Source organism: Haliotis rufescens, unplaced genomic scaffold (assembly GCF_023055435.1).
Source record: "Haliotis rufescens isolate VD_foot unplaced genomic scaffold, xgHalRufe1.0.p SCAF_1, whole genome shotgun sequence".
NCBI lineage: Eukaryota > Metazoa > Mollusca > Gastropoda > Lepetellida > Haliotidae > Haliotis > Haliotis rufescens.
In genome coordinates, this window is record NW_025963779.1 from 14,940,282 (window position 1) to 14,962,330 (window position 22,049).

The window sequence follows — 22,049 nt, forward strand, 5'->3', positions numbered from 1 at the left end:
GACTTGCGCTCAAGTGTTGCCGGTAGGGCAGGACATGCTGAATTTCTTCGCGAACTTTACGCCGCTATTTTTATCTTTTGCCTTCTGTTTCGGAGACCGGGCATTCTCTGACATTGACGTTTTATATTTTGTAGTTTGTAGAATGTTTGTCAACTAAATGCACAGAAATTTTGTCGATTTCAGCAACGGCCTGCAACGTGTCATTAATGGCTTCCGACACCTTGTCTTATTTGTATTCTCCTGGTTACCCGGATTCTTATGAAAGGTAATATGAATAATGAGAACAAATCATTGGTGGACATGACACAGTATTGAGCCTCGTCAGACTCGATTATAAGATCAATACCTTACAGGAACATGGATTTGGATTTTTCGCTGATCGCCTATGGCATTTTGTATCGTGATGCACTGTTGTAATGGTCACATGGCCATTATGGCCACTCACAAATATGAGGTAATACCATAAATTGTAAAACATGAAAACCTCACTTCAAACTTATTTATTCACTAGCCCCTATTTTTTATCATGTTATAAGAAGATTATAATTAGGGCGCCTGTGTGTCTTGATAATGTTCTGATTTAATTTCATGTCCCAAATCTTCATTTTATGCCTCCGAATTAAGCCTTTTTCATGGGAGAAATCGAACCCTGGTCTTCGGCGTGACGAGCGAACGCTTTAACCACTATGCCCCCGAAACATTCGAGATAACGCGGCTTAACAGTATATTGTTTTCTCTGCAGTAACGTCACCTGCAACTGGGGAATTTTTTCTAAAGATCGCAATATGAGGATTCAAGTAACTGTTCAACTTGAAAATGATCTCGAGAATTGTTCTTCCACTGGTGTTTTGAAATTACGTGACAGTAAGTAAATGAGCAAGGGAATTATAAGTTAAACCAATACAGTTACACATGGATAAACAAGAATGCGACCCATGAAGATCCGGGGTAGAATAGGTCTTCAGCAACCCATGCTTGTCGCAAGAGGCGCCAAACGGGATCGGGTGGTCAGGCTCGCTGACTTGATTGATGCATGTAATCGTATCCCAATTGCGTGGATCGCTGCTCATGATGTCAATCACCGATTGTCTGTTCCAGACTCGATTATTCACATACCGACGTCATATGGCTGGAATAATACTGAGTGCGGCGTTAAACAACAAATAAACAAACACAAGAATGCACATGGTTATATTTCAACTTTGTCTTGTATTCTTTCAGCTTTTTCATCTCAAGAAATTGTATTATGCAATTATGCACATCCAACCAACATTACGGTTCATGCGCTAGTCAGCTTCCCGATGGGGATTACGCTCCATTCTGGCCCTGACGAACTCGGACCTGCCTTCCGCATCTCATACCAACAGGTGGCAGCACCAAGTGAGTATCTCCAAGCCTTGTATATTCTTCAGCTTTGTGCTGCTTCGTCAAAGTACATATGTTGTCAATTGTGCTTTTTGATAAAGGGTTCATTTTTACGTGTTGTCACTAAGTCATGCGTTCACGCCAAAGATCCCGGTTTGATTTGGATTCACCGAAATACTGTGATGACTTCTGTTTTTTTGGTATTCCCCACTAGTTTCATGAAAGTAGTAAACCCCTACGAACTGTGTCCATCCCGGTATCATCAGACCCGTGAAGATCCGGTTAGAATAGGTCTTCAGCAACCCATGCTTACTCCAAAAGGCGACTGTGCTTGTCGAAAGAGGCGACTAACGGGATCGGGTGGTCAGGCTAGCTGACTTGGTTGATGCATGTCATCGTATCCCCATGGCGTGGATCGATGCTCATGATGTCAATCACTGTATTGTTTTGCCCAGATTCGATTTTTATACTTTCATATACCGGGAATATCGTAGTGCGGCGTTAAACAACAAACAAACAAACAATACAACGGAAATACTATTCGAACCGAGGTCACTCACAGACAAAAAAAACTTACTGGTCCACCTCTACGTTTGAACAGCAAGTCAGTTCCACCACCCGGTTTGACTACATACCAAATAGGCGACTATGCTTGTCGTAAGAGGCGACTATGCTTGTCGTAAAAGGCGACTAACGGGATCGGGTGGTCAGGCTCGCTGACTTGGTTGATGATTGTCGTCGATCCCAATTGCGTGGATCGATGCTCATTATATCGATCACTGGGTTGTCTTGTCCAGACTCGATTATTTACAGACCGCCGTCATATAGCTGGAATATTGCTGAGTGCGGCGTTAAACAACAAACCAACCAACCAACAACCAACATACCAAATACGTGACTATATAATTGTATATGACAGTCACTGTACATGACTCTATGTCTATGAACAGCAAATAGCAGAAAATGCAAGTTCCGTATGTATATAACACGGTTCCAACTCTGTAACTCTAAACCCTTGTATCACTGTATCTCTTGTACTTTAGCCACAAGCTATCCTGTTCTTACGAGACCCTGCAATGACACATATCTGACAGCGACAGGAACAGAGCAGTACATTTCATCGCCAGGTTATCCTTACCCATATTTGCCGTACGTATATATCTAACGATATATATATACATTTTAATTATACATATTAATAGCACATTAAAATATTATTGAGTACTAATAAATCAGAGACAATATATATATACTAATAAATCAGAGACAATATATATATATATATATATATATATATATATATATATATATTGTCTCTGATTTATTAGTACTCGATAATATTTTAATGTGCTATTAATATGTATAATTATAATGTGTTGCAATATTAATGCATTCCTACACGGATGTACATGTAATGTAAATAGATGGGTTCTTATCCTTCACGAGCCGAATATGCAGGAACGAGTCATTTTCCCGCTGACAGAAATGTCAGTTATTGATTTACATTATTTTAAATAAATAGGCGTCCTTCTTTAAACGTGTGTGTGTGTGCGTGCGTGCGTGCACGTGTGTGTGCGTTCATGTATATTCTATGGTGTGTATTTATTATGTTGAAATTGATTGGGTTTCCAGGAATCTGGAATGTGTCTGGTACATCACAGCGCCCCGTGGGAAGATGATACATGTGCAAGTCGTGGCTTCAGAGGTGGAATACTCTACCGGATGTCCTTTTGACAAAGTCGAGGCATACGACGGTGGGCGACATGTATACGTAAAATGATTTTTTTGAAATGTGAAACATTTGATTGATGATTAACATATTAATTTTGCATCACCGTGTATTGCTGATGCGGCATAAAGCAACATTCACTCATTCATTCACGAATGTGGTGCGTGGTTTTTAATCAGACACGGTTACCCCGTATACATGAACTGAAAGGTTTGCAACATGGCGCGCTTTACTACACCTAAAAGAACCGAATATATCCGAAGTTGAAGACCTTTGCTCTGTGACATTTGCTCTGCAGCCCTACGTATCGCTAGGATCCGTTGATTGTCGGTTCAAATCCCAGCGTCATGCCGATTACGAACTTGGTCCGCACCAAGTGGTGTTACCAACAGAGTAAACAATGTGATTTCGAGCTTTCTTCCCACATTGACCCGAAGCACGTGTTGTGACTGTAATCCTCACTCGTTCACTGAACTGCGCTACTGAAGGAACATAGTTCCCTGTCACCGCTAGTTAGGTCATGAATGTTTACAGTCCGCTCTCGTATTGCAGGGGTACTCCCGTGCGGCGTCAGGCAACAAACACTTCTGGTTACCTTTTTATGTAAATTGTGTGACTGGCGCGCAGGTGTTGCCGTTGGGGCAGGGGCCGGGATACCCTTTTAGCGAACATTTTCGCCGCTTCATGATGCTTCTTTCAACTATAATATCTCGCGGATATATGAAACCGGCGAAAAGTTTCATGATTAATGTTGGTGTTTATGGGTTATTATATTGTTTAACGCCGTACGCAGCAATATTCCAGATATATGACGGCAGTATGTAGATAATCGGGTCTGGACCAGACAATACATGAGCATCAATCCACGCAATTGGGATACGATAACATGCATCAACCAAGTCAACGAGCCTGTCCACCCGATCCCGTTTGTCGCCCCGAATATGTTTTTAGGTTTGTCAGCACCATACCCGTGCTCGTGGGTTTCACCGAAGAGGTAAAAGTCTGAGACCTGCATCACTTCGGGCTTTCCTACCATATTATGCTGACACGCCGCGATATAACTGGAATACTTTTAAAAGCGGCGTTAAACCCAACTCACTCACTCACTCACTAATTGTTGTTTCAGGTGCTACAGTTCAAAGTTCTCTTCTTGAAACCTGGTGTGGTGACAGAGCCCCGACGTTTCAAAGTACAGGAAATGCCATGTTACTTCGGTTCACAACTGATCCAAGTCTCGCTGAAAGTGGTTTCCGGCTGAAGTATTCAATGACAGAAAGTGAGTATCTTATTTCATTTTACATATAAACAAATATAAACATGCTTGTAGAAAGTCACCCTTGGATTGCCATCTGAAGATGTGAAATGATTACAAACAGTTTTGTCATTTGTGTTTGTTTGTTGTTTAACATGTTATGTTAAGATAAATATCGCCGTAAGAAATGTTATTGGTGCATATGTTTCAAACGTCTAAGTGTGTTTCTGGTTTGTTTGTTTGTTGTTTAATGCCACACTCAGCAATATTTCAGCTATATGATGGCGGTCTGTAAACAATCCACAACCCAGACAATCCAGTGATTGACATCATGAGCATCGAAATACGCAGTTGAGATACGATGACATGCATCAAATCGACCCTTACATTGTACGACCAATTCAAAGTCTGCTTTTCTGGGAGTTTGTAAATTGCTTGTGTTCATAAAACATATGATTCATTATTATTGCATGTACATTGTGGTCAGTTGTCATTAATAACTTAAAGTTTAATGTATGAGTATAAGGATAAAAGAATATCCATTGTGAATATCCATTTTCGCACGTTGTACTTATACGTCAAGTAAGGTGTAAACACGTTATATTAGTATTCTATACTTCACGAACTACAAAACTTGCAAATTCTGTTTTCGTTTACACTTCTCTACCTGTTTTAATGACGATATGTGAGCTGCACCTAAAGCGTTTCGAAAGTAGTTAAAATCTGTCAAGTAGAGGTCTTTACTGATATACGTTTTGATAACAAAATAACAGATACCTGTGTAATTAAGAACAGGTTGATATTCGTTCTTTAATGGAACGTCGTTTAAGGTATTTGCCAAAGCAGGTATCAATTCAGTTCACCGGTGTATAGTTTCAAAATTGACACGTGAAGAATTAGTTGTTCTATAATAACTGTTAATGTTTCACAGTAAATAATAACTCAGTATAAACATGCATCTGTGCACCATATTCACGTAGATGATTGTCGGGAGCTGTATGCAACTTTCATATCCACGCCCATTCTATTTACAGTACCCTATGTGTGTGCCACCAACGTCACTGTAACGCGATCGCAAACGATGATCTATTCGCCAATGTATCCTGTTCGTTATCCAAGGTAGTTTCTCTTATGTTTGGAGTGAATGAATTTAAGAACTAAACGACTCGTGGTCGTTTATCGTACAATAAAACTCGGGCTGCGCCCCTCATGGTTTATTCTCCCTGTATTGTTTTATTGTACGATAAAGAACGACCACGAGTCGTTATTCTTACATGAGATACAGTAAAGTACGGTTATAACGAACTCAAAGGGACTACTAATTTTAGTTCGTTATAACCGTAGTTCGTTATAAGCATATATACAGCATAACTACAGCAAATAGTCGGGACCAAAAAAGTAAGTTCGTTATATCCGTCAGTTCGTTATAACCGTGTTCGTTATAACCGTAGTTTACTGTACATGTATCAATATCATTTACAGCTTCTTTAAGGAAGTTGATAAAATGTACAAGCTTTATTACCCAAATATTAATAATGGTGACCTCCTGAATACAATCCGACATCGGAAATGTCGGACAAGTCCATTTTACGAACAGGTGGGTTAAGTTTGATATTTCCCGCATATTCTCACAATCCTCACGTCGATCAGCGGTACCCTTTTCTCCTAATACCGATTGTCATATCTCTGCCACTTTTGGATGTGATCGTTCGGCCACTGCGTTTATTTGCGTAGCCCAGCTGCGTCTTTGGGGTGCAACTTTCTAAACACTTCCCTCTAAAAAATATCGTCGTCCAATATATGACGTCATCAAGTTGCACGTTCGTTTTCGAAACTCGAGAAATGACGTCATGATAGAAGAATGTTTTAATCGTGAAATATACCATGCTTCGTTCTTCATTGTTCTTATCGATTTATCACGTAGCTATCTTATATTGAGTATTACTACATGTAGAGGAGGCTTGCTCCAATGTGTAGAGTTGTGTCCCTTAGTCCTTCCAGGATCCTTGGTTCGACATACATTCTCATAATGTTAGTTCTTGGTCTAACAGTACCACGTTGTGCTCACTGGTTTAGATCAACGGACGACCTACGTCACTGATGTAAAGCGTGAATGCCACGATTAAATACTCGTTCTGTACTGGTTCACAAGTTAACTGATATCAGGAACAACATACCAACCGTCATATACGGCTAACGAATTGTAAGCGCACTGAGACGTCAATTGCATTAGTAGACTTGTGATATCTAAGACGATCTTCGCATTTGAAGTCTTTGGTATGCATTTAGAAGTTGGAAGAACATGAATACATGACACTTTTTCTGGATAACAACTTCTTTTATTCTTTGTAACAACGTTTGAGAGCTCCCTCTTGCTTCTTCACCATGTGAATACTGAGTAAGCACATGAAGGTAGTATACATTCAGAAACAAATCAGTTAGTTAGTGAGTGAGTGAGTGGGTTGGGTTTTACGCCGCTTTTAACAGTATTCCAGTTATATCGCGGCGTGTCAGCTTAATGTGGGAGGAAAGCCCGAAGTGATGCAGGTCTCAGACGTTTACCTCTTCGGTGAAACCCACGAGCAGGGGTATGGTGCTGACAAACCTAGAAACATAATTGGGGCGAACCGAGATTCGAACCCACATTCATAGGTTTCTTGCGTGCCCAAGGGACGCAACTCTGCACAGAGAATCAGTTAGTTAGTTAAACTCTAACGTCGCATCGGCATTATTTCAGCCATGTAGCGACAGAAACAATTCAGAAAAAATACAATACAGATTATTATGGCCGCAATAAAACACTGGTAAACCTTTTGTAATACCTTAAATATTAGCAAACAAAACTCCAGACTATTTATCCAAACACGAAGAGCTTTTCCACAAATAAAGATAAAGCAAATGCAAAAAATATTGCTGTCCACTTTTCTATTACTCCAACCGCCCCACCTCTCACACTTCCCACATTTGTAAAATGATGGAATCTACAATAAATAGCAGGCTCAAGTTTGAAATTTCTCAAAATAATCTAATCACCCCCGACTAAAGCGGCTTAAAACACAACAGACAAACTTTTAACCATGTTCTACATCTAGAACAAGACATCAGAACAGCGCAAGCACAAAAACAATACACTCTGGCTATATTCATAGTTTTCAGCAAGGATTTTGACATGATAGGCACAATGGCCTTATTCAAAAACTAGGAAAAAACCCCATTAAAGAACAATGTCATTCTAAATTCCATACATAACTGACAGAAACATAACAGATAAATCACATAATACCCTGTCAATTAACACAGTGACTGTAAAACAGTGTCTTGATATTCAACAACTCCTTTATGACAAATGTTACACCCAAATTTCACCAACATAACGAAGAAATTACTTTCCAAAAAGAAGCGCAATGCCTTTGAGATTCGACTAACACCTAATATGGACACCCGACATTCATTCTTGGTTGATTCATTGCACGGAGCCAGACGCCGCGCCATTTTGTAAATGAAAATTAATGGGGCATCGGCAGTTGAGACGAATAATCGTTTGAAAGATGGAGGCAAACTTTTAAACGAAACTTTATCTTTGTCTCACACATGTATAATGATATGCGTACACACGAAATACATAAATAATTATAAAAATAATTGTTAAGACATTCCTACCTGTAAATTATTACACGGAACATGTTTTATTATTCGGCAACAATCATGCCAGGGAGCCACGCCCTGTCCGTACAATACCTGCATGTCTCCATGTGCAGATTTACTTTATTATAACTGATATTACAACACTGTACCTATTACTTTGAAAAGATTAATTATGAAAAGATATTAATAACTTTACCACTGTAGACCAATGGTTTACCACTATTTACAGATGTCAACAGTATCGTGTATAACACTATGTTTGTGTCAACTTAATACCTCATGTTCCTTGAAAACAATAACAAATGTTTCAGGAAATCATTGTGGTGAAACATATTACTTGATTTGTTTCCATAATATGTTTGTTTTCTACTTTAATATTACATGAATATTTTTTTTACTGAAATGTGTCATATTCTCATTCCTGATTCTGAAGGTACCACACGCAATTAAATACTTGTTTTAGCTTCTGTGTGCTTTATGACAGTGTGCTTTATGACAGGACAGGTAGGTATGCTACAAAATTTCTTTGCGCCGTGTTGATCCTCAGGATCAAAATTATCTTGTGCCAAGACATATATGATAAACCACCATCTGAAATAGACACTTCATTACACAACATACTACAAGCCCAACCCAACATAACAACACTAGTATCCAAAAACATCAAATCAAACTAGCCAACACATAACCACATATACACTGATGCATCCCAAAACAAAAACAAAAGCACAGGCATAGGTATCCATGTTGACCAACCCATATTAATCACTACAAACTACCATCATAAAAAAACTACACCCTCTTAAACACAACAGAGGTACTGGTCGTCTCAGCAGCACTCGTTCGAGCAAAAGATTAAAATCAAACAAACTTTCTTATAATTTCAGGCTCTCCATAAAACACATTCAAAACAAATATTCAAAACCCTACCCGACTTAATCAAAAATGCCATCCATCAGTATTAACATCCCTCAATAAATACGTTGATATACAGTAAACTACGGTTATAACGAAATTAAAGGGACCACTACTGTTAGTTGGTAATAACCGTAGTTCGTAATAACCGTAGTTCGTTATAAGCATATATACATCATTTATACAGCAAATGACCGGGACTAAAACATTTTGACCAATTTAGATAAAGCAATTTCCCAGAATTATCAGAGGCCATACACAACCAAATTATTCTCTATTTAAACAAAACAGACACCTAAATGGTAAAGGCAATCACTGCGACTCCCCTGAGGATCTTAATCATGTTCTTTCTATCAAAACTATCAAACACAACTATATCACTCACAGCCAACTCAATATAAAAATATTATGTCACTTCTTTTAAGCCCATAGTTTTAGTCTGTCCCAAACAAATTGTGATACCAGCCAACACTAAACATCAACAATTTTAACATTTAGGATCGGGATAGAAATTCTTGAATAGAGTGTCTTCTACGACGTCGCATATATCCAGACAGCTACTGAATCAGTAAGCTCAGGATATTAATCACTGGATTAATTGTCTGGTCCAGACTCGATTATTTACAGACCGCCGTCATATAGCTGGAATATTGCTGAATTCGTCGTTAAACAACAAACCAAACCAAAAAGTAAACTCTCTTAACCAGCTCAATCATCAATGTCAATGTCAATCACCCCACGTACATCTTCCCCTGACAAGGCCGTTAACTGACAATACAAGTCCAATTGCAACTCTTTCCGAACTAGGCTTGAATTTCGTGGCTCTGTCGTTGCTTCACCAGTGGCTATTGCGAGTTATGTCCCTTCGATGTCCCTCCTATGGACTTTTCAGATTCCACCTTTCATATCCCTTGCATATGCTTCAAAGAAGAAATGACGGCGCCCAGTCTAGTCGACCTGAGCGGTAGTCAAGATATCTCTTGTTGTAAAACAAAAGGGGCTTACACTGTCCAGTGCATTTAATCACTTAACACCTTGAAAAGAAACATGAAAAGATTTGGAAAATGTCTGTCGACGGCCAGTTGGCGACACACACGCTTTGCAAATCCTGTAGTCGACGGAATCTGCACGTCGAAATCCGTGTTGTTTACGAACCGGATGTCTAGTTCGTTACGCGATTTTGAATGGATCATGCATAGACTCGTAAGTCCAGCCAAAATGTAACTCTAGACTTTCAGCCTAGTTCCGCAAGGGATGAAACTGGACTTCTATCCCTTTCCTCAGGAAGATGCCCCACGCTCCACAGCCATACACGCTCACTGCCACCACCAACACCCTTACCTTGCGTTTTTACTTTTTAAGATTTAACTTGAAGCTTAATCCTTTTCTTCTTTATTTAGTAGCTCCCTTTTTACATTAACAACAGCTTAACTGTTACAAATAATTTAAGCCCCATTAGGCTATACACACATCTAATATAGTAATTATCTTAACTCGTTACTCTACCCTTACTAGCCACAACACCTGTTAACATAATGATGATGATGATGATGATGATGATGATGATGATAGTCAGTATTCACCTGATGAAGGGGCAAGAAGTAGCTCTAAAACGTCGTTATAAAGATTAACTGAAGTTGTTATCCATATGTTCATCATATAGTCATATATTCATCTTCGTATTTGGTCTGTCGACTTTTAAGTTTCACCATGCGGAGAAACCATTACTGAGACGCAATTTATTCGCACGAATTGCACATCCAGTGTACCACAGCTAAATTGAGTGTAGGAGATGACAGATGCGAACAGAAACATATCTATGCAATGTACTGATAAAAAATTGCAATTGGACATTCGTGGCACTAATAATGCTCAAGTACAAGTATCGTTACCTCGGTCTGGCGCACGGCTTGTTTAAATTAGCAGTCGTAATTCGCTGTCACTTAGGCGTGCCAAAGGCTTATGATCGAAGGTTCGAATCCCAGTATCGCCTTGATTATGTCTCTAGGTTTGTCAGGACCGTTCTCATCGGTTTCACCAAAGTAGTAAATGTCTGAGACCTACATCACTTCAAGCTCTGATGCCACATCAAGCTGACACGCCGTGATATAACTGAAATTATGTTCAAAAGCGACGTTGAACTCAATTCACAGACTCTAGTAGGTGCAATTGTTTTACTGTAGAATTGTAGATTGTTTAGTTAATCCAAGGCCATTTTTTTCAAATTTCAGGAATCTAAATTGTTTGTGGGACTTAACAACAGAATATGGCTCCAACATCAAATTGATGGTAATGGAAAGCAATTTGCAATCATACTGTACTCGGGATTACATTGCTCTTTATGACGGTAAGAACTGTATGAAGTAGTCGTAATCATCAAAAAGCCTGTATATTAACCTTAGAAATCATATATGTTTCTGATGTGAGTTATATAGCGATTCTATATCAAACTTTAAATACACTTAATTGTAGTTTTGTGTAATAATTTCCATGCTTTTCTTATTCGTATTATATGTTATTATAAGATACACTTTTAACACAGACCGCCTCCGTGGTCTAATGGTAGAGCGTCCGCCCGGAGAGCGGAAGGTCCGGGGTTCGATCCCCAGCCGCGTCATACCAAAAGACGATAAAAGATGGTACTTGTTGTTACCCTGTCTGGCGCTCGGCATTAAGGGGCTAAAACAAGGACTGGTCGGCTCGGAGTCAGTATACTGTGTCTGAGTGGGGTATTCATGTTAAACTGCGGCATGGTATCTCAGTGTGCTAGCACTATAAATCGGCATCAGTCCGGACTAGTACAAGCAGCCACACACACACATACACGTGCATGCACGTCGCTATATAAGTGCAATAATCTTGGACGCGACGTTAAACCCCATATCACCTCACCTCACTTTTAACACAATGCTTTTAGTAAGGGTAACCTATTCTAGTATTTCTGGTGAAGCCCATTTGTGGTGTCCCCCGCCATGATATTGCTGGAATATTGCTAAAAGCGGCGTAAAACCATACTCACTCACTCACTCATTCTAGTATTTCTGAATTCCGTGTCGTAGTTGTCAAATGGTTATATTATGATATTTCTCTGAGTATCCGTGAAAAAATAGTATGTTACTATTGTTTTCAATTTGTATTTAGATTCGGGGGAAGTAGGTTCGTTCTGTGAAAATAACTACCAAAACTACATAAGTTCAGGGAGCAAAATGAGAATACGATTCTACTCTGGGAGTTTCGGGTCCTCCGGTACGGGATTCAAGTTGGCTGCTACTGGTGGTTATTACAAAGGTGAGTGTCTCTGCACTATGTGCCGTCATTTCTCATATTAAAAAGTACCAGTGTCGACCCAAGAGTGTTATTAATCTACCTGATAATGTGTATCTTTTTTGACCAAATGCTGTGTGTATTTTCCTTCCCCCAAAAGGCTGTACATCTGTTTGAAAGAAATTAATATTATTTTTTAGTTTGAAGTTAACACGATATACGGCTTTTCAATTGGGCGAGAGGTCGGTCACCTGACCGCGGAATTGACGTTCATAAGTGTATGAACGAACACAATTTGACGTTTATACGTTCTCCACGAGACCGTGTTCTTGAAATGACGTAAACACTGACGGACTACTTCCACATTACTAAGGTTGACCCCATGTTGCATGAAACTACCTTACGCTAAGGTAGCCTTAGTTAAGGTGAAAATTGTAAGGTTGGTCAGACCCAACCTTAGCCACGCTAAGGTTGATACTTCATTGAATTAGCAATATTAGTCGTCTGCAGATGCGAGCAGGGGAGATAACTCTCAACCGTAACTACGGACATAATTGAGTCTCCCACACTAAAGAGTTCAACCTTAGTTAAGGTTGCCGCTCAGTATCCTGTCTACGTTAAGGATGTCCTAAGGTAGTTTTGTGCAACGGGCGTAACTTTTTGATAAGGTTACCTTAAGATTAACCTTAGTAACTAAGTTCAACCTTAGTAAAGGTTGTTTTGTACAACGGCACCCAGGAGATTAATTAATACGTTTCATCCTATAATCTGATAATCATATAATCCTGTAAGTTAGTGAGTGATGACAAGTTAGCAACAAGATGATGATACACGATGTACGTGTGTACGTCTGGATATTTGATTCTTCTTTTGTTCCAGTTTGTGGGAAGTCAACACTGAGTGCTGAGTCTTCCAGTAACGATTTCACATCGCCTCGGTATCCCTTTCATTATCCAAAGTAAGTTCACTGCGAAAGATTTGCATTCATTCATAAAATGCATAATGCATGCATTGTATTTATCAATTATTTCTTAACATGTTGAACATACCAGTAAAGTTAAACATGACGTTTCGAAATTCAGAAGCATTTTGGTACAAATTGCATTGCATAAAACAATTTCGTTTACTATACGGGAGTAACAGTAATGATTCCCACAAATAAGTTTATATATCAACACTATTCCTCTTTTTCAGCAATGCCGACTGCATATGGGTCATTTCAACATATTACTCTAACTATTTCATTACTTTGGAAGTTGTGAATTCTGATATTGAAAATTCGGCTGGCTGCTTGAAAGACTACCTTGAGGCGTTTGATGGTACGTACGTCAGTCCGACCGTAAAAGTTGCTAAATAGTTTACTTGGTAGCGCAATAGCTGCCTCTTTTTCTTAAAAAAGTTTATTTGTGTTGTGATAAGTGTTCATTTATTTCTTTACACTGTGAACTGTACTTGTTAAAACCAACTCTGAGAATGTGTCATTTCAGTAAGAGGGTTGGGGGGGGGAGGACCTGGTTTCAATCCCCACATGGTTTCAATGTGTGATTTGCGTTCATGGTGTTCCCCGCCGTTAAAAGACTAGAATATAAGCACATAAGCACCAGGCCCCAGGCTTACTCACCCCGTAATAATGTCCGGGAAATGTAAATTCTCCCTACCTGACACTAAGGGACGGTTCACCACCCCTAGTATTTGCGGCTTATATATTAAGGGTCACGAAAACTCTTTATCATACATTAACATATGATTATATACAAAATCAACTTTAACCCAAAATATGCTTGTAAACTTGGAGACCGCTGTTGGAAGCGAAAGAATGCAGGCTGGTCGAGTAATAAAAAATGGCATTTTGCGAAACGAAGGGTTTCGATTGGCAAGTTAAATGAGAAATTTAAAGTTTATAAGTAAACATTTTAGAGAGGATAACAAACGGCAAAAAGTGATTGTTACTCCATAAACGACCGTCTGACATTATTTTGCCTTGTCAATGTGGACCTAACGTAAAAAGAACGTCAACAGTTTGTGTACGGACTAGTCACTTACGACAAAGGGAGACAAGTTAAGGGTAGGTAACTCTAGTATAACAAGTTCCGTCAAATTGTTATGTTCACTGCAGAGAAATATCAAGTGTTATGTTTACTGCAATGAAAATATCAATTTTCTCAACTTCAGAAAACTCTTTCACACTGAAATATATATTAGTAAACAGAGGCGGATACAGCCTTTTTGAAAAGGGGGGTGCACAACTAAGATCTATTTATTGTCTTTGGTGGTAATTCGTACAGAAATAAAGATTTTGTTCGAAATAAAAAGGGGGGTGCACACACACACACACACACACACACACACACACAGACACACACACACACACACACACACACACACACACACACACACACACACACACACACACACACACACACACACACACCTGTATCCGCCCATGGTAAATCATAGATCTGACTCTATATAGATGTATATACATCATATTATCTTGACTTTTCAAATACAAAGTGTTTACCGCTTCTTCGAATCGACATTCCTTGTATTTCTATCGCTCTTTCCTTTATCACGTGTCTATGATACGCAATGTCCACGGCACGTGCCAATAAGTCGTGAGTCTTCATTGCCAGCAGCGGGGTAGTGCGGCCGCCATGCCAAAGACCCTTGTTCGATTCCCAAAATGGTGCAATGTGTGACTTCCAGTTCTAGTACGCATTATATTGCAGGTATAATAATAGCCAAAAGGAATAAAGCCCAACTCAGTCACTGAAAAATGGCCAGTGGACTGTCGACATGCTTAAATGCATTTAGTATTTATTCTGTAACGCCATAACTGTGGAATGGGAACCACCTTTCTTGTTTTAAGAAAACACTAAAATGCACGAGGCACATGCGATACATCAGACAGATGACAGCATGCTACAATTTTAAATGTCACAGTCTTGAAATGTTTTCTGGCGCCAACAGCGTATTGACATCTACAGTTTTGTTCGGGTGAGGTGAGGTGAAATGGGGTTTAACGTCGCGTCCAAGATTATTGCACTTATATAGCGACGTGCATGTACAGCTGTACGTGTGTGTGTTTGTGTGGCTGCGTGTACTAGTCCGGACTGATGCCGATTTATAGTGCCAGCACACTGAGATACCATGCCGCAGTTTAACATGAATACCCCACTCACAGTATACTTACTCCGAGCCGACCAGTCCTTGTTTTAGCCCCTTAATGCCGAGCGCCAGACAGGGTAACAACAAGTACCACCTTTTAACATCTTTTTGGTATGACGCGGCCGGGGTATATCGAACTCCGGACCTTCCGCTCTCCGGGCGGACGCTCTACCACTAGACCACGGAGGCGGTCGTTTTGTTTGGGCTCTTCTTGACATGTAAAATATAAATTACCAGTTAACTCATTTTAATACTCGCGTGTTCGTAAGGAATGATTATATGTATACTTTCTTGTGTGATTTGAACTCTAGCTCAAGTAACTCCCATTCTTAGACTACGCATATTGTGATATCTGAATCAGTTGGTACCATTTGTTTCACCAAATACAGTTCAGGAAATGTTCGGTTTGGTTACTGTTAATATTTTGATATGTACGATACAGGAAGGAACACATTTGAACAATCTCTAGGACGCTGGTGTGGAATGTTTACCCCGACAAAGAAAAGTTCTTCCGGGTCCATGACAGTTCTCTTTCATACTGACGAATCTTACACCAAGAGTGGTTTTCAAATATCATACTACTCGAATCTAAAGAACAAAGAAGGTAAGAAGAATTTGGTTTCGTAATTGTAAGCTACATGTATTGCCAAACAATTGGAAATGTTACAGAGTAGTTCCAAATGTTGCATTGTTACCATGGTACAGAGTAGTTGTAATTGTTACATTGTTACCATGATACACATTAGTTCTAAATGTTCCATTGTAACCATGATACAAAGTTGTTCTTCATGTTAAGTTGTTGCAGGATAAGTAGTACATAATATCCCAGCGATACCATTCAGCATTCAACATGAATGTTATTCATGTAGTACAACCATATTTGGTAGTCAAACAATGAGTTCATTCTCGTGTACACATAGATGACAAAATTTGTGTATATCGCTCATACACGAACAGTATAATGAGAAACTCCATTCTTTAAGTGTTGGTTGGGTGTGGTGTGGGTATCTTGATTTCAACTCCATTTTTAAGTGTTGGATGGATGTGGTGTAGGTATCTTGTTTTCAAATCCATTCTTTAAGTGTTGTTTGGGTGTGGTGTAGGTATTTTGATTTCAACTCCATTCATTAAGTTTTGGTTGGGTGTGGTGTGGGTATCTTGATTTCAACTCCATTCTTAAAGTGTTGGTTGGATGTGGTGTAGGTATCTTGTTTTCAAATCCATTCTTTAAGTGTTGTTTGGGTGTGGTGTGGGTATCTTGATTTCAACTCCATTCTTAAAGTGTTGGTTGGGTGTGGTGTAAGTACCTCGATTTCAACTCAATTCTTTTAGTGTTGGTTGGGTCTGGTGTGGGTATCTTGATTTCAACTCCATTCTTAAAGTGTTGGTTGGGTGTGGTGTGGATATCTTGTTTTCAACTCCATTCTTAAAGTGTTGTGTGGGTGTGGTGTGGGTATCTTGATTCCGCTCCATTTTTAAAGTCAGTGTTGGTTGGATGTGGTGTAGGTATCTTGTTTTCAAATCCATTCTTTTAGTGTTGTTTGGGTGTGGTGTGGGTATCTTGATTTCAACTCCATTCTTAAAGTGTTGGTTGGGTGTGGTGTAAGTACCTCGATTTCAACTCAATTCTTTTAGTGTTGGTTGGGTCTGGTGTGGGTATCTTGATTTCAACTCCATTCTTAAAGTGTTGGTTGGGTGTGGTGTGGATATCTTGTTTTCAACTCCATTCTTAAAGTGTTGTGTGGGTGTGGTGTGGGTATCTTGATTCCGCTCCATTTTTAAAGTCAGTGTTGTTTGGGTGTGGTGTGGGTATCTTGATTTCAACTCAATTCTTTTAGTGTTGGTTGGGTCTGGTGTGGGTATCTTGTTTTCAACTCCATTCTTGAAGTGTTGTTTGGGTGTGGTGTGGATATCTTGTTTTCAACTCCATTCTTGAAGTGTTGGTTGGGTGTGGTGTGGGTATCTTGTTTTCAACTCCATTCTTGAAGTGTCGTTTGGGTGTGGTGTAAGTATCTTGTTTTCAACTCCATTCTTTAAGTGTCGTTTGGGTGTGGTGTGGGTTTCTTGTTTTCAACTCCATTCTTGAAGTGTTGTTTGGGTGTGGTGTGGGTATCTTGATTTCATCTCCATTCTTTTAGTGTTGTTTCGGACCACAATACTCAATACTTCAATACTCGAATAATACTTAATTTGCTTCAGATGAGGAAACTGGCAATGTCAATGATGCTGCACTTTGGGGAGGCTTGGCTGGAGGCGGGTTCCTGCTTGCTATAGTTATTCTTTGTGGAAGGTCATATAAGAAGCGAAAGTTATCACAAAGGGCTCAAAGAGATGTGAGAAGAAGACCTGCACATGTGATGGGATCAGTCGGGCAACTCTCTGTCCCAACCCCTAACTATACTGTAGCGTACAGTCAGCAACAAGTTTCAATCCAGCCAGAGAACACAGGGGAATTCTACAATGCAGCTATGTTTGACCTTCCGCCATCTTACGATGAAGTCATAAAGAATAACATTGAATTTCAGGTATCAACATGTGACAATAGTGTTCCCGATAGCGGTACAACGAACAGCACTACAACAGAGAGCCCAGCTGAAGACACAAGGTTGTAGCTACAGTGATAGTGTCAATTATAAATTGTCATTAACTAATAATCGAGGACAGCAATTAGTAGAATATACATAATAAATTGACGGATAAAAGACTTGACGGTGGCTAAAAATGAAACAAGCAAGAAATGGTTATTCGATGGTGCTGGTATTTGATACGGGTATCATTGTTGTGTTTTGGAAATTAAGTTTACATTTTGTGTGTGACTGTTGTCAGCCTAGTAGCGTTTTTATAACGTATGTGATTTATTGGTCAAATCCAATTTTCAAGTGTATGCTTTCTTTTGCCCGGCATTTTATATATCCATCATCCCCCACAGCCGGCCATTGACTATGGAGTACTAGTCAATGTTATGTTGCCGACAAGCGTCAATCCAGACAGTCAAACTTAAGAAATTGCTTTAGACGCTTATGGTCAAGTGCCACAATGTTTATTATATAAGTTCACAATAGTTGTGCAACGAACGTTGATTCAACAGATGAGACAAGGCTGTGGCAGCCGGGGTCGCATCTGACTGATACTTGGGTGTACAGTTCACTAAAAATATCAATACAAACTGTCATCCTACAAATGAGTGACTTGTATAAGGATTTCAAACTTAAAAAAGTAATTTATATATTCGGGTAATACAGGAGTGTTGAATACAATAAACGTATCAGAACAAACCATCTTCTTTCTAACCAGTGACGCAATGAACTGCTACTGCAGCAGCACTATGAACGGTATTGAAGTTCAGGGTTTTTGACTGGCATCTGCGTCAATCGAACGGTGACAGTTCAACAACATGCCAAGATTAACAGATGTGCAAAGAAACAACGTCATAAGCCGCTTGCAGGCATGGGAATCCCGATCCGCTGTAGCCAAGGTTTTCAATGCAGTGCTCAGCACCATCACAGTGCTTTTGGGACGGTTTCAACAGCATGGGTAAACGCGTGATCGACCAAGGTCGGGACCTAGAGAAACAACCCCCTCCCAAGATCGCTACATCCATCTGCGCCACCTACATGAAAGGATCTCGGATCGGACGACCACAGCCACCTCAACCGCATCCCAAATACCCGCACTGCGCAGAATCTCCGAGCAGACCGTGCGAAACCGTTTAAGAGCAGCAGGTCTACGAGCAAGACGTCCTGTTCGACGCGTCATATCGAGTCGAGAACATCGTCAACTGCATTGTCGTCGTCAACACGGGGTATGGCTTCAACTACGATGGTGAGATGTCTGGTTGAGTGAGGAATCAAGATTTCTCCTCCGTCGAGGGGATGGAAGAGCACGGGTCTACAGACGTCGGGGAGAACGTTACGCCTGAAACTGCGTACAGGGGGTGGACAGGTTTGGTGGGGGTAGCGTTATGACGTGGGCGGCTATCTTTCATCATGGCAGGACTGGTTTGGTCCATATCCAGGTCAATCTTACGACTCAACGATACATCCACGAAATTCTCCTACCACACGTCCTCCAATTGCAGCCAACGGCAACAGTGTATTATAGCAGGACAACGCTCGACCGCATACAGCACGGATCACAAGAGCCTGTCTACACAACAACAAGGTTGATATTCTCCCCTGGCCCACCAGATTCCCGGATTTGAATCTGATAGAGCACCTGTGGGATGGATTGGATAGACGGCAACGCCGACGTCAACCACAACCCACGACGTTGCAACAGTTGACTTTGGCGTTGCAGGCCGGGTGGGCTACCATTCCCCGGGATGTGATTCGCATAGCCGTCTCTTCTATGGGCAGGAGATGTCAGACCGCTATTGATTCCAATGGAGGAAACACGCGTTATTGATTGAAGCTGACCTTCACCTTGGACTTTTCTATGTACCGATAACTGAGATGACTACAATAACCAAGTGTTCTATCCACAAAACTTTGGGCTCAATACCTTATACGGTTCCTCGTATAAATGTTGTTGTTTTTTCTACCTTTCTTTTTTTGAAGAGTATATAACACAATGTACAATGTACAAATAGTTCGATTAAATGGACAATCTACGCCTTGGTTTGTGTTGAATGGTGAACAAAAAAGTGAAAGTATTTTTAAATCTTGTCATTTTATCTTCATCCTTAAAGAGGCTGACAGGCTGTACAGAATGTTCATGTCTCATATAAGAAATAAACGATTCGTGGTCGTTGTGTATCATACATTATAAACCTCCAGTGACGTCATCCTATTGTTCTCAAGACAAGTTAAATCTCATAAACAGGGATGTATAATATCGCTGGGATTTTAGTAATACAACTTCCGTTTATATTGTAAGATATGAATGTTTCTGGCTTGAAATATATTTTGCATGTTAACACAATGTCATGAAATATAAAATTCAAATAACAAATCTTTTCTTTATATTCGCGCGTATCGAACACGTAACCTTCGTATATAGTAGCCCATTGAGTGTGCGTACCACACCATTACAAACGTGCTGATAAATCACAATGTTTTTAAGAATGTCGATTTCAAGCCAGCAACAGATAGTTAACGCCCGTTTCCTCGGGTTGATGGAAAGTATGTTTGAAACATAAAAATGTTGACAAATGTTGTTTTTGATTTGTTGTTTTTTTCGGTTTAAAAATTAGATAAAACACTAACCCTCGGGTATTTATGATATTTAAAACCCTCATCCTCGGGATAATACAGAGGGGCCGAAGTGATGCAGGTCTCAGACGTTTACCACTTCGGTGAAACCCAGGAGCACAGGTATGGTGCTGACAAACCTAGAAACATAATCGGGGCGAACCGGGATTCGAACCCACAATCATAGGTTTCTGGCGTGCCCAAGGGACGCAACTCTGTACAGCGAATCGCGGCGCCTTAGACGACTGGGCCACCCGTGCCCCCTATCCTACACATAAACACCTTCACTCGTCGTTTATTTCTTAAATACAACAACGTCCCACGCCGTAAGTATATGCAGAGCAATCGAGCCTGGGCACCCGATCTATTTAATCGTCTCTTGGCCCATGCATAATGTATCTGATCTATATTCTATACCGGAGTACCGTACCCACGGCGGGTCTTTTTGTTCAACAGCTATTGACTCGTGTTCCTGTCCCCTTTGACAGAGTCTATATTGTATCGCCTTCTGAGGTGCGGAGAGCTGTGAGTAGAGAGAGGGAGGGTGTCCTATCTGTTTGTTTACCCACTGAGCGTCATAGCCTACTACGCACCACCGGAAAAACATGAAAACGGGGCATAATCGGCGACATTTGCGTTATCAAATTTGCTAAAATAAAGATGCTAACGGTATTTCATTGACGTGGTCCTTTAATTCCATGTGTTATGTATACGATTTCGTGACAACAGTGAGCTGACACGAAATATTAACGCACATATCACTGTTGAAAATGGGGTGTGTGTCATTGTTTACATTTCACCGATGTGACGACCACTTTCGAGTCTCGAAACAACTTAAATAATGTTTTCCTTCACTAAAAGTAACAATGGACGTTATTCTCGTGACGTATACATTGCAAGAGCGATCATGAAAATCCTAAGAAAAAAATTTAACCACCCGTTCTAGCGTTTTTCTATAGTAAATACATGTCGCGTCCGCCATGTTTGTTCGTCTGGTGGAGGCGGCCATTGTGCAGTCATTGTCTGGGTCAGTGTAACCCAGCGCAGCATACCCAGGGAACCAGGCTTAAATACTAGTCACTCAAGTAGTCATTATATGTCTAAGGAAAATTCAATCTGCCCTCAGTATCGTGTTTTCGATCCGGCTTGGGTCCATGCAGGTAGCAAAAGTACTGTAAGTCCCCATGGACCCTAGCATGGTGATCTCTCTTCAGTGGCTGGCGATCTATAGCTCATTTTTATCTTGTATTGTTTCGTATGATGTTATATTTTTATGGCTACCTACTAGTTTTAGATATAATCTGTGATACATCTAGTTATTTTACTGTCCTTCGTTGACAGGTTTTTATTTCGTATAAATATGTGTATTATTAATGTACTTCTCGTCACGATATGGCTGAAATACTGCCGATGTGACGTTAAATCTTAACTCACTCACTCACTATCGTATTTTGGGGGCACGGGTGGCCCAGTCGTCTTAGGCGTTGCGTCACGTGGGCACGCCAGAAACCTAGTATGATTG

The 22,049-nt window shown here is 40.2% G+C and overlaps 1 protein-coding gene across 1 annotated transcript; it reads left to right on the forward strand.

Annotated features, from left to right (window-relative positions):
• Positions 1–186: 186 nt before the first annotated feature.
• On the forward strand, positions 187–20,492 carry LOC124148970 (deleted in malignant brain tumors 1 protein-like). Its single transcript, XM_048390112.1, has 13 exons — positions 187–265; positions 743–864; positions 1,222–1,380; positions 2,409–2,514; positions 2,998–3,119; positions 4,221–4,370; positions 5,381–5,465; positions 11,138–11,253; positions 12,048–12,194; positions 13,050–13,128; positions 13,365–13,489; positions 15,781–15,942; positions 17,538–20,492. The coding sequence occupies exons 1-13, from the start codon at positions 207–209 to the stop codon at positions 17,948–17,950; spliced, it is 1,845 nt and encodes a 614-aa protein (XP_048246069.1). The 5' UTR covers positions 187–206; the 3' UTR covers positions 17,951–20,492.
• The last annotated feature ends 1,557 nt before the right edge of the window (positions 20,493–22,049 follow it).